Raw genomic sequence first — 13,681 nt, forward strand, 5'->3', positions numbered from 1 at the left:
CATTGGCCCAACAGGCAGAGAGACGGTCCAACTTCCGGTTTCAGGATTCTGGTTGGTGAGATAACAGGTTTGAGTAGGCCATATAATGTCAGATTGATAGGCCACCACAGGGGAGCTGGAGCAGAAGGACTGGTGATGATTGACATGAGATGGCAGGGTAGGGACTTTTCTCTGCTTGTTCAACCCAAGAGCTGTCTACATCAGAATCTCTGGAGACTGAAGCTGGGACTTCCTTCCTCCCAAGGGGCCAGCAGGGGCTGCGATTGCAGTAAGAGTAGGTCACGTGGGCAGGGCTTCCTGTACTCTGCTGCCGCCGGGTGTCCATGGCCCGCACCCCCAAGCTGCCACTACAGCAGTCAGAGTGGCAGCCAGAGGCTCGGTCCATGCCGTGCCCTTGGACGGTGCTGGTGAGGCTGAACAAGAGGCCTCCGCATCGCGACACCTAGGAGAGCAGGGACAGCGCGTCACCAGGGTAGAGGACCATGTTGCGTCGTAAGCCCTCCAATGCCAGTGAGAAGGAGCCCACTCAGAAGAAAAAGGTGAGGAACATCTCTGGGAACTCATTTCTTCCTTCCCTCTGCTCTCTCAACCCATCCCCTCCAGGACTCTTAGAAGTGGGACGAGCCAAAGACCGTATGTTGAGTCTGTAGGCGAGGGCCATTCTCCCAAGGGCAGTGGAACAGGTTTACAAGTTTACTAGAGTAACAGGAGTACAGAAGAGACTTTCAAAATTCTGGAGAAATGGAATTACAGAATAGACTCTTAGAAGTACCCGACAATGATGGGATAGAGACCTAAAATTGGAGGCTAGAATCCTAGACTAGAATTCAAGACTTACAAAATACAATTCTCGAGTTGAATCCTAAGACTGGACTTAATTCTCTCTCGCCTCTGCTGGTCCTGCCACCACTTCTGCCTGAGCATGGCCTCTCAGGAACCATCTCACTCAAAGGGCCACACTGGGCCACCCAGCTAGGAGACTTTATACTCGCGGGGCCCCCGCCCTCTGGCCGTAGCCTGGACTCTGCCCACTTGGCTCAGCTCTGTTGCAGCCCACTGGAGATGGGGCCAATCTGGAGTTGGGGCCTGAGGTGATTTCCAGACTCAGGAAAAGGGCCTCCAAGCCTGCAGTGAGATGCAGGGGGCATACAGGTTCTTCCCAGGTGGGGAGAAATTATTTGTGAAGACTGAGAAATGAAGCTGGTGAGATGGAGTGTAGGAGTGAGGGCTGAGGAAGAAAATTTCAGTGGGGGGATTTTAAAGGCCAGGAAGAACAGGAGCTGTCATGGACAGCTGAGGTGTTCATCTTCCTGGAGCAGAGGCCGGACTAGGAGATTCCTTGAAGGCTCTGCCAGATCTAGGTTTCTCTGGTTGGATTTGAGGATTTCCAGACTTAATTCTTCGATCTGATTGTAGGATTCTCCCAGGCAATCAGCAAGTACATCCTACACATCCAGTGGGATCCTGGGACCATCCCAAAGCAGGCCTGGACCAGGTCCGAGAGGCCCAGGCCTACCCTCAGGCCAAAGTTGGGGGTCTCCAGGCCCTTGCCGTGCCCTGCTGGTTTCCCCTGGAGCTCAGCCCAGGTGCCCTGTGGGGGAGCCCCCTTGTTAGGGGAGCAGCTCCCAGGCAAAGGCTGAGCCAGCTGAGAAGATGAGCCTCAGGGCACTGGGGTGTGCATCCTGCCCCATCTCGGGGCCTGGGTTAGGCTGCCACTTCCGGCTGTACTCTCCCCACCCCAGCTGCTTTTCTAAGGTCGCAGTGGAGGTGGGCGGAGGGGGGGAGATTCATGAGTCTTCCCACAGGCTCTGTCACCCCCATCCAAGCCCTGCACGGTGCTAAGCCCAGCAGACTTGCCATTGGTTGCTACTCCGTGGCGAGCAGGTCCACTTCCCCTTGCTCTCCGGCTGATGGGGGTGGGAAGCAGAGACTGTTCTAGACACTGCTGGGCCCCAAACCACAGAGGAGCTGAGCTGGAGGAAAGAGTCTGAGAAAGAGCTGATACTTTGACACTGGGACCTTGTGCCACCTCAGGCGGAGGTACCTGGTGGCACGCAGAAGCCAAAAGTCCCCGTCTTCTTTCCTGGCTTCCATTATCCAGATTCTGTGTTTGGTGGCTGGGCCTCTGGGATTTCCCCCAGGTCTCTCCCAAGAGAAGCAAGGTCCATGTGGCACTCTGAGGTCCATGTCCTCTGGAGGAGCTCCGTCCAGGCAAACCCTACCTCAGCCTTGCCAGAGCCTGGTCCAGCCTCCAGGGCCATTCTCCAAGCCCCACACCATGGAAGTGCCCTTAGAAAAGCCAAGCTTCCAGAAGGTGGAGACAGCATCTTCCCCAGGCCTGGGGGCAGTGGCTCGGCTCCAGCACTGTGACCTTGGGCAAGCCCCTTCCCCTCAGAAGCCAAGGTGACATGGTGGAGGGGAAAGCACAAAGACAAGGGAGCTCCTGGCCCTGCTCCTGCCGCTGCTCCTCCTCCCGGGCCTTCCAAATAGAAAGTGTTCTGAGCAGGAACAGGCAAGCAGAGTTGGAATCCTACAGCTTCTAGCGGGAGGACCTTGGACAGTTCATTGACCTTCTTTGGGCCTCAGTTTCCTCCTCTCAGAAAAAGGGGATAGCTCCTGGTCTGCCAACCAGGAGGTTACATGGATCACCTGGGACAATAAATGGAAGAGCGCTCTGTCCCGTGTGTGAATGTGCACACGAGGGGGTGCGTGCTGTAGGCGTGGGCGGGGCAGGGGAGCACACGGCATAGAACGAGCCTCGGTCGGCCCGCCCTGAAGTGGAGAAAACAAGACTTAATAGCGCTAGGAGTCGGCACTGAGTGTGGGCTCCTCGGGTGCCTGGCACTGTGCTGTGCACTTTACGCATCTCCTGGCTCAGTGATGCCTCACCACAGCCTTGTAAGGGAGGGGCAGCTATTGTCTGCGTCCCCATTTAATGACTGAGCCTTAGAGGTGAAGTTACTTACCCAAGGTCACACAGCTAGTAAGCTGCAGAGCAGGGATCCCAGCCAAGATTAGTCAGTCTCCAGAATCTTAACCCCTTCTCCCTCTACCCTGTCATCCCCCTACTGATCGCAAAAGCACTAGAAGATTCTGATGAGCATAAAAGACTCAACCCGTCAGTAGGAGAGCTCTGCAGGGCAGACCCAGATGGCTGTGGATTGAGTGACCTTCCAGGCAGCAAAGCAGAAGCAGGAACACGTCCTCTGGGATGGTGGGGTCAGGATGTGGCACCTGCTATACATCATGAAGGATTGCGGAGGCCCCGGATGGCGGGGAGCCGGGAGACATACCCCTTGGCTTCCCTTTGGCGACTTGGCCTCCTTCAAGATCTCCCTCTGTACTCCCTTTGATCTGAGTTTGCCCAAAGGCCAGTGTTGGAGTGTAGGAAGTGGAAAGGGATTAGTCCTGGGACCTGCCTCCCTTAAGGATGGTCTTACCCCACCACACCCCTACTTTCCACCACACCCCGGACCTCCTGCCAGGTGAAGTGGAGAGGAATCTATGCTGCTATTCCAGTGCTCAACTGTTCCCTCCTTCCTGTCTCTCCCTGCCCCTCTCTCCCCCAATCCCAGCACACTGCTTCTCCCGGGCTCCCCTCCTACAGCATACCTCTAGCATGACACTCCCACCAGCATGCACCTCATATTTCCAGTGGCTCCTTTTTGTCCACAGGCTAATGCCCAAGTTTCTTGGCCTGGCTGGCAGGGTCTTCCATGGCCTTTTCTACTCCACCTCCCACCACATACCCTGGCATACTCACCATTCCATCGCTGCTCGAACATCCCTAACTCTCACTCTCGTTCAAACATCTCCCAGCTCCACCTGGATAAATCCTGGCTTTCCTGCATGGCCCAGCTCAAATGTGCTGCCTCCCCCATGAAGCCTTCCTGAGCCCTTCCTCCTCCATGCTCCCACCTGCTCTCCTGGTAGTTCCCTCTGAACACCACCACCGTCGCCATTGCACCCAATACATTTCTATACTGGGGGGGCAACTTCATGAACTCTAAGCACAGCAACATGCACAGACCTGGGTTCGAACCCTGCTCTTGCTGCTACCAGCTGTGTAACGCTGCCTAAGACACTTCATTTTTCCAAGTCTCAGTCTCCTCAGCTGCGCAGTGGGTATGTAAGATGGGGCTGTGGTGATGGATTAGTTTTGCCGGGGCTTGAACTTTCTATACAAGGAAACATACAGCATACTCTGGTGGCTGCCCCTTCTGCTCAACAGTGTATCTGTGAGATTCATCCATATTGTTGGGAGAGCTGTACTAAGCTCATTGCTATGTGCTATTCCCTTGTACGACTCTGCCACAATTCATGGATCCATTCTACAGTTGATGGGCATTTGGGTTGTTTCCAGTTAAACTGGATTTTGAAGGAGGGGGGAAACTCCGATTAACAGAGAGAAGGGCCAGTGTTCCAGGCGGGGCATGCCCTGGGTAAGAGCCTGGAGGGCGTCATAGGAAAGGCTAGGCGCACACAGATGTTCTCTGAGGGGTTGCTCCTGCCTTCATTTTACCCATGAGCAGCTGGAGGCCCAGAGAAGCTGAGGAACTCACCCAGCTTTACACAGCTGGTCAATGGCAGAACCAAGATATGAACCCTTGCCGACTGACAGAGACTGAGGTTTGCGGACGTTAAATAACTTGCCGAAGAGTTGGACTCAGCAATGTTGGATGCCAGAAAAGTAGTTCTTTCCAAGATGCCCACATGTTCTCCTTAGAAGGAAAAAGGGAGGCCGGGCGCAAAATCCAAAGGGGCTCAAGGATTTCCACTCATACCTGGGCGAGAGGTCACTTCAGGGTCACCGAAAGGCATTCAGGATATTTGGGGCTGCCCCTGAGGCCACTCTGGCCAGCCCTCACCCTTAGTCACCCGAAGAACTTGTCTAGTCCTTTCCATGTGCCTGGGCTGTGGAGTGGCCAGCTGTGCCCGAGTCCCAGCAGCACCTCCACGGCCGTTTTGGATTGTTTCTCCTGCTTTGGGCTAAAGCTGGGACAGAGGGGCCCTGACACAGGTCTTGGGAGCCAGAGGCCCCCCCGCCAGCCCCCAGACTGCAGATTAATGACAGGAAAAGGAAAGAACTGCGATTAGAGGGCAGCCTGGTGGTGAGTTTACTCTTCCCCAACAAAGCCCACTTCCGGCCCCACACTGGCCCTCCCCCTTGCTCTCCAGGCTCGCCAGTCCCTGGGGCTTCAGGAGCCACTCTCAGCCTCCTGGCTTGCAGTCCAGGCTGAGGGCTGGTGGAGAAAGGGCCACAATAGGCCCCATCGGCCTATAAATAGCAGCCCAGCCTGCCCTTCTTGGGCCCAGGCCAGCCTGGTGCCCACCCTCTCTCTGTTCCCTCTTTTCCAGGCAATAAGCGGAGGAAGTTATCCAGGCAGCTGCATCCTAGCCATACAAGAGGAGGAAATAAATGGAAGGTGGAGAGAGAAGGGGAAAGAAAGGGAGAAACAGAGGAAAGAATAGTGGGTGGGGAAAACCAAGGAAGGAGGCTGGAGGAGACGCATGGGAACCAGCGCGGTCACCCCATGGTCATGCTGTCCCCTCCCCACTCCCAGCCCCCTTTTCCAGCTCCCCAGTGTAGCCCAGAAGAAGCTTTCTGCCTGAGGCTGCAGGTGCCCCACCCAGGAGGCCCTCATGATGGTAGTGTCTGCTTGGCCTGACCGCTGACCTAGTTTCTGGTCAGCTAGCTTGCTGCGACCTCTAGGAAAGTGTGGCCCCTGACCCTGATTGCTGACTTGCCTTTGGTCCAGACTCACCAAGAGAAGAGAACTAAAGTGCTCTACTGCAGTCCCCGGGAGCCGGGGCTAATTGTGTGTGTGTGTTGGGGGCGCGCAGGTGATATTACCACTGCCCGGGGGAGTTGTCGCTGGACCCCCCTCTCGCAGGAAAGAGGATGTGAAACTTTCGGCTTTGTGCGGGTTCGGGGCTTTGGTTCCTCAAGCCCTTATCTCTGGTGTCTGCTGTCTCTCCCGCTGTATCTGTCTGGCCATCTGTGAACCCCGGTTCCTGTGTGTATCTCTGGTCTTGACTGTTGATCTTGATTCAGGCTCAGCCTCCACTCCTTGTGTGTAAAGCCTGCCCTCCTTACCTGCCGGGCTCTGGTTTCTGGCTGCTATCTTGGCGTGTGCACGCACGTACAGTTCAGAAAGCTCACTTCCCGAAGTCAGTCTCCTTGGTGCAAACAATAGGTCAGGCCTGAGAGTCCAAACACCGGCCCACGTCAACAGTGGCCAGCTCATCACGTTAGCGGCCAAGGTTAAAAGCTGAGATGAAGAAAGAGAAAATGGCAGCTTTCTTTTTTACTAAACTAGCCCCAATTGTTCGTGTCCTAAATCTGTGAGCTCCTTCTCTGAATAAGCTTCTACTGTGATTTTCCAGAAAGCGTAATGCTAGGTCTTGCTGGCTTCTGGGGGGATTGTTTTGCTCTTCTTGGGACACAGATTCAGCAGGCTGGAGGCCCCAGTATGTTTGGCGCTATTCACTGTGACAGGAGACGGTGCTTGGAGCAGGCCCAGAGCATGGAGGCCAGTGCTGGTGGGGGGGTTGGGGAGTTTGCTCTATTATCTAGAGATGATGCTATTGCACGTGCTGAGGGACTCTCTACCAGGAGATAAGCATTTACTGTGACTCATTTAGTCTTTCGCTCCGGGGTTCTGGGGACTCAACTTCAGATATTGGGGGCAATCTGGGCTTAGTCTGCGGCCTGACTGAGGCCTGAGGCTCCTGAGTTCAGGAGCTTGCTGCGTGGCCAGTGTCAGAGTCCCTTTATGATGGAAGAACAAGATAAAGCCAGGTAGCTCCAAGGCCATCTTGGCACTTCACCTCATTAGCCCTGGGCCCTCAGGACACATGTGACTCTGTCCAGCTGTGGAGTGTGCACATGTGTGTTGGGGATGGGGGAACAGCTCCCTACTCAGCCAGCCATTTTAGCCCCACTGATTGCAACATCTTTGCTCCTTCCAGCTCTCACTGCAGCGCTCCAGCAGCTTCAAGGATTTTGCCAAATCCAAACCCAGCTCCCCCGTGGTGAGCGAGAAGGAATTTAATCTGGATGATAATGTGAGTTTCAGAGCCTCCTTGGGGGATCTGGCTACAGGCCGTGGGTGGGGAAGAGGGGGAGGGAGGGAAGAGGGTAAAGAGGAGACTTTAGGATTGTTGAGGCAAAGCCTGCTTAAATACAGAAGGCCCACCTCTCCCACCCACCAAAATTCTGGGCCCCAAGAACTCACCTGCATTCTTTTCAATTACAAATTAATTACAAATGAATAGGGCTGAGGACAGGGCTGAGGCTAAGGGGGGAAGTGGGTGGGGGCCTGTCATTCTCACCTCTCCAGCCTCTGCCCCCAAGTCCTGGAACCAGACAGGGTCACCAGGATCCCTGCATCTCCTCCTGTGTTGTTACAGATTCCAGAAGATGACTCAGGCATCCCTACCCCAGAAGAAGCTGGGAAGAGTGGCAAAAAGCTGGGGAAGAAGTGGAGGGCCGTGATTTCCCGAACCATGAACAGGAAGATGGGCAAGATGATGGTGAAGGCCCTGTCAGAGGAGATGGTGAGGCTTGGGGATCCAGGGGAGGGACAGGTGAGGCCTGGGGATCCACAGGAGGAACAGGAGGACAGGCGCCACTCTGACAGAGTACGAGTGCTCAGCGGAGATGCCTGAAGGCCTGCTTCAGTAGAGAAAGAAGGTCACATGCAAGGGGAGCTCACTCTCAGCTATGGACATGGCAGCAAGGCACGTCCTGAGGGAGCAGGGGTGAGGCTTGAGGAGGGACGAAAGTCTGGGTAACAGAAGCTTCCAGGGAAAGCAGGCCTGAGCAGAGGTAACAGCTGAAAGGGAAATGAGATCTCCTGAGGTCAATTCATCCACCTCAAAGTTTTGCTTGGCACTACTCCTGGGAGTGGGAAGGCTTGATTCAAAGAAAAGAGGGGCCCTATGAGAGAAAATAGAGAAGGCTGGCTTCAGCCCAGGGAGGGAGGACGGGACAGCCAGCTGTGGGGCAGGCACATCCAAGTAGCTGAAGTCTCACAGTGAGTCTGGTGTGCTCGTGGCTCTCGCAGGAGGTGCCCGGCAGTGGTGCGCGGGAGTCAGCTCCTGCTGGCCCATAGAAGCTCAGGACAGCAGTGGGTTACATTTTCAGGAATTTTGTGAGCCAGGTGTGAAACAAAACCGTTATTAAAAATTAAATTATATAAACTTAGAATTAAATAAATTATATTAAAAATGAAGATAATACAGTCAGTCTTCAAAACTCATCACTTCCTAATTCTTGTACTACCTTTCCCTACTCTGTATGCCCTTGAGGTGATTTGCATCTATCGTCTCTGTGTGATGGAAATAGCCTATGATGGTGTGCTGCTCGTTCAGTGACGTTGCAGTGGTAGCTTGCCCTTGGCCATGCTGGGGAGTATTTACAGCACAGGAATTGGCAAGTGCTGCAGATCAGGGCTTTTATTCCCGGCGATCCAGTTGTGAGAGAGTTACTACCACCGCGCTGAGGTGGCCAGGTGAAGGAGCTCTGGAGTCAGGCCGACTTGGTTGTGGGCTTCTGCGTGGCCTTGGGGACCATTCCTCTGTTACTTCTCATTTGTAAACGGGATGATCAAGCACTTATCCTCAACTGAGGATTAAATGAAATGACAGGCACACCTGGCACATAGGAACACAGTCAAAAGTAATGACTCTCCAGCGCCATTGTATGCTCGACTGTGCCCCAGGAGCAGCTCTGAGTCCACGCTCTGGCACCGCGGCCTTTTCTGTGCGTGCATCAGCACTTTAAGCTGACAAAGCACGTTCACACGGCACCCCCAGTTGAGCCTCATTCCGTGAGGTAGGCAGGGCAAGGACTGCCATTCCCAATTTACGGAAGGGGAAATGAGGGCTCAGAGGGTGCCGTGCAGCCTGGAAGTGGCAGAGCTGGGGCTCAGGCCAGGCCCCAGTTCTCCACCAAACCCAGGCCCATTTCCTCTGCGCCCAGGGATGCCCCATATGCACCCTAGCCAAGGCTGCTTAGGGCTTCCTGCCTCCCCTCCCCTGCAGGGAGACACTCTGGAGGAGGGCTCAGCCTCCCCGACATCTCCAGACTGCAGCCTGGACAGCCCTGGCCCTGAGAAGATGGCCCTGGCCTTTTCTGAGCAGGAGGAGCGTGAGCCCCCTGCACTTAGCCGCCAGGCATCTACGGGTGAGTAGGGGAGGGGAGGGGACACCTGCTGAGTCTGTAGAAAAGGACTGAGTTAGGGCCATGCAGGTGGCTGTCCGGGGTGGGGGTAAGAGAAATTAACCTTTAAGTTTGCCAGCTGGCAATTTTCCTGGCTCTCTTCATGTTAAATCTTCACAGCAACCTCATGGGGCCAGTACTACTATCATCTCCACTTTATTGATGTGAAAACTGAGGCTCAGGGAAGTTAAGTGACTTGCCCAAGGTGACCCAGTCTTGGACTTGGGTCTGCCCTAGAGGAGCTGCTACTTGCTGTCCCCAGGCCCTGGAGAGGCCCAAGAGCAGAGGAAGAGCCCCATTGCCCTGTGGGACCAGCCCAGCATCCGCTTCCAAGGAGAGCTAGAGGCTACAGCTCCCTGGACCTCTGACATCCCAGGCTGGGGCTGGAGGTACAGGGTCTCCAGCTGTGAATACTCAGCCTCTTGGACCCCAGTCTTTGGTTTGCTGGGCTCAGGGCATGACTTGGCATCTTCTAGATGTCCATGGGGCTGGACAGGAGGTTCTGGCAGCCCTGCCTGGAGGAGGCACTGTGGGCCCTGGGCTGTAGACCAGCTGCGAACTGCCTTTCTCGCCCCTTGGGCTAGTTCCAAGTCCCCCGCTCTTTCTTTGGCTCCACAGACACCTCCCTGCCCCCACTGAAAGCCATTTAAAACCCCCTTCATCTTCCCCTTCCCAGAGAGAAAAAGGCCATCTGAGTTCCCGTGTGATGTTGTAGCTAGACACTGAATCTTATTAAGTAGAGAAAGTAAAATAGTAATGCAGGGTGTGGCTTCCTGGGTAGAAGGAGCACGGGAGCGGGAGTCAGGAGACCTGGAGTGTAATAGACCCAGTGCTGCCAATTATAAGGTGAGAGGCCCTGGGCAAGTCACTTGGCCTTTCTGGCCTCAGTTTTCCTTATCTATTCATTGGAGTGTTGGTCCAGTTGGTCTCTAGAGGCCCTACCAATTTTCCCATTCTTTGGACTGTGAGCCATTTCTCCTTCTGTTGTCAACTGTTTTCATGTCTGAGGTCCCCAGAGGTTAAGCTGTGCTCCTACAGGTGGCCAAGGGGATGGGTCAGAATCCCTTCTGCAGTGTGAGACTTGCCAGAGCCCAGCTTTCTTCCCCAGCATGTATCCCCGGGACTTCTAGCCAGAGCCCCCAGAAGACCCCTGCTGGGCACTGCCCCAGCCGCCCTGGGACAAGGGTGACCCTCTTCCCTGCCCCATCTCCTGCAGGCAGTGAGCTCTGCAGCCCCAGCCCAGGCTCTGGCAGCTTCGGGGAGGAATCACCTACCCCCCAGTACACAGGGCCCTTCTGTGGCCGAGCACGAGTCCACACCGACTTCACTCCCAGCCCCTATGATCACGACTCGCTGAAACTTCAGGTAAGGTTGGCATCTGGGCCCTGCCTGAACCGAGCAGGCTGCACTCATAAAGGAGGCCGGACTGAGCAAGGGTAGGACAGTGTCAGTGGATGCCAAGGGACCACCCCTCATCTCTCCCCTGCTCTGCTCTGCTCCGCTCTCCTCTCCTCTCACAGAAAGGAGATGTGATCCAGATCATTGAAAAGCCACCTGTGGGCACATGGCTGGGACTGCTCAATGGTAGGCTGGGCTCTTTCAAGTTCATCTACGTGGATGTGCTGCCCGAGGAGGCTGTGGGGCCTGCCCGCCCCAGCCGCCGACAGAGCAAGGGCAAGAGGCCGAAGCCCAAGACCCTGCATGAGCTGCTGGAGCGCATCGGCCTGGAGGTTTGAGCTGGGACCTGCACTAGTGTCCAGGATCAAGGGAGGCACACTTGCCCCAGGGGTGGGGACCAGGGCATGTCAGCTATATGGGGAGGGAGGGGTCCTAGGCCGGGGCGGCTTGTAAGTGGCCTTTGGGTGGCCTGTCTCTGCCCACAGGAGCACACGTCCACCCTGCTGCTCAATGGCTACCAGACGCTGGAAGACTTCAAAGAGCTGCGGGAAACACACCTCAATGAGCTGAACATCATGGACCCGCAGCACCGGGCCAAGCTGCTCACTGCCGCGGAACTGTTGCTGGACTATGATAGTGAGTGGGGTCAGGACGGGGGGGTGGTGCCCACTGCTATTCCAGGGAGGGAGGCCTGCCCTGCCCCGCCCCCTCTGCAGTGGGAAGGCACTTTCCACACTTGAATTTCAGTCTCAGGCAAAGTTTGTGGGAAGAAGGGGTTTTAGGGATGATTGGGCTCAATTCCCTTTGGGATCAAAGAGGAGACTTAAGGCCAGAGAAGGTAAGGCATGTACCGGAGGCCTCAAAGCTAGGTGCTCACAGAGCCAGGATTCAAGCGCAGATTCCTGGCTCCTAGCTTAGAGCTTAGGAAGTGTGAGCTCCTGGCCGGGAAGCTGGCCTGGAAACCACTCCCACCTGCTTCTTCTAAGCCAGGGGGGGCAAGAGGGGCAGGGGTGGTGGCAGTGCCCGGAGGGAGGACTCCCTGCAGTGGACTTCCCAGGGTTCCTACCCTGGCACGGGGGCTCCTGGGGGCTTCTGAAGCCTCTCCCAGCTAACGCCCACGCCCCCGCCCATGTTCTGTCTCCCTCCCTCGCCCGGCAGCCGGCAGCGAGGAGGCAGAAGAGGGCGCCGAGAGCAGCCAGGAGCCAGGGGCGCACACGGTGTCGGAACCCAAGGTGGACATCCCGCGCGACTCGGGCTGCTTCGAGGGCTCGGAGAGCGGGCGCGACGAGGCGGAGCTGGCGGGCGCCGAGGAGCAGCTGCATGGCCTCTCCCTGACCGGGGCGCCTTGAGGCAGAGGTGGCGGCGCGGCCCGAGGCTGGGCCCGAGCAGCAAAGGCCGCGGGATGGACCCGCCTCCCGCGGTGGCCCAGGCCGGAGGACTGGCGCCCAGCCTGGCCCTGCTCTCCCAGGGGCGCCTAGGGCCACAGGGGCCGGCCAGGGCCCTGCAGGCTTGGCTGGAGTGAATGAGGAGCCGCCCAAGGGCACATTTCACCTGCCCAGCCCCTTCCCTCCACCAGCTACTGACAGCACGGCCCTTCCAGGCACTGCCCACTCCCGGCCGCGGCCACAGCAAGTGGGACACCGAGGGGCCACCCTGCCCACGTCCCTCACCACCAAGGCCTCCAAATCTTCCTTGCCCCCACACCACCTTCCCCTGTCACACTGCACTGAAAAGGGGGCCAAGTCAGTGTTTCAGGTCAGTCTCAAAACCCTAGGAGAGCTGGCCATTTAAAAGGACCCTAAATGATCACGGGTAAATCCAGATTTCCCTAAATAAGGTTGGAAGGAAGCCACACGTACCTTTCCTACTTTCCTTCTTCTTAACTTTCTTAGAGGTTTAGCCACTAAATCACCGCGTGTCTTGAACCAAGTGCCTCCCCCAGTCTGGGTCTAGGACTGGTCAGGATTAGAATGGATAGTTACTGAGGGCCTTGCCAGCTCTGACATTCTGTGACATTAAATGTCTGCTCTCCTGTTACCTGTGGCCCAGGACACAGTGGGGTTTGCTAAGGGGGCTGGAGGGGCCTTGGGCTCCCAAATGAAATGGCTCCTTCTGTTCATCCGTTCTGTACCTCCCCACATAACTCAGGTCAAGCTGCAACTTCCCCCAGCTTAAAACAATGCCTATACCTCATACAATACGCACCCTCCTCTTCCACTCCTGGGCCCTCCAATGACACTTTCCCCCAGGCCGATGGCAGATGGTCAGACCTGGCTTCCAAGGACAGAACAACCCCTCAGAAGCCAGATGCAGGTCTGGACCCAGACTTAGCACTCGTGTGCATCCTTACAAGCAAAAAAGCAGGAAGCTTGACACTGGAGAGTTGACTACTTTGCCTTGCCAAAGATTTTGATGTACCTTGAGCTCCAAAAGGGGAGGGACAGTATCTGTTTGTGGGGGCCTCCCTTGACCCCAGTACCAAGTCTGTGCGCTGAATTCCTAGAGTAACCCTTCCCCAGGGCCCACTGGCCCAGGGACAAACTGCCCACTATGTCTTGGACTGCCTGCTTAGTGGACACACTTCTGGCCCTACTACCAGGAACTTTGGTAAAAGCTAGCTTGGGGAAGGGTTTGGGTGTAAATATGAAGGGGGTGGAGGGAGATAGGGTGGCAGCAATAAACATAGGTAGAACTAAATTATCGTCTCTAGTTATTTTTCCTGTGGGGAGAGGGTTGGGTGAGGGGCAGACCAGTCTCCTTCAAAGCTGGACTCCACAAAATGTCCTCCATTGTCCTTTCAGGGCCATCTGTCCCTTCCCTGAAGATGCTCACTGCTCTCGACCCTGCTGACCTAAAGCTCCAATTTGAAACCCTAGCTGGCTCTGCCCTTCCCACTAACAAGCCCTCCTCAGATCTCAGGCTCCTGTGGCCACAGGCCTTGCTGGGGTCTGAGAGTGGGGGTAGCCATTTCCCATTCCTAGAACTACTCACTTAACAAGAGCCTTGAAGACCTCCACCCCAGTGAGGAAGGGCCTGCACTGCGGGCTGTCCAGGGTC

The 13,681-nt window shown here is 56.0% G+C and overlaps 1 protein-coding gene across 1 annotated transcript; it reads left to right on the forward strand.

Moving 5' to 3' along the window:
• Nucleotides 1-305: 305 nt before the first annotated feature.
• SASH3 (SAM and SH3 domain containing 3) lies at nt 306-13,437 on the forward strand. The gene is made up of 8 exons (XM_058536697.1): nt 306-539; nt 6,973-7,068; nt 7,414-7,560; nt 9,049-9,190; nt 10,443-10,591; nt 10,747-10,956; nt 11,110-11,260; nt 11,783-13,437. Exons 1-8 carry the CDS (start codon nt 483-485, stop codon nt 11,971-11,973), a joined length of 1,143 nt encoding a protein of 380 aa, XP_058392680.1. The 5' UTR covers nt 306-482; the 3' UTR covers nt 11,974-13,437.
• The last annotated feature ends 244 nt before the right edge of the window (nt 13,438-13,681 follow it).

Source organism: Diceros bicornis, chromosome X, assembly GCF_020826845.1.
Source record: "Diceros bicornis minor isolate mBicDic1 chromosome X, mDicBic1.mat.cur, whole genome shotgun sequence".
Classification (NCBI taxonomy): domain Eukaryota; kingdom Metazoa; phylum Chordata; class Mammalia; order Perissodactyla; family Rhinocerotidae; genus Diceros; species Diceros bicornis.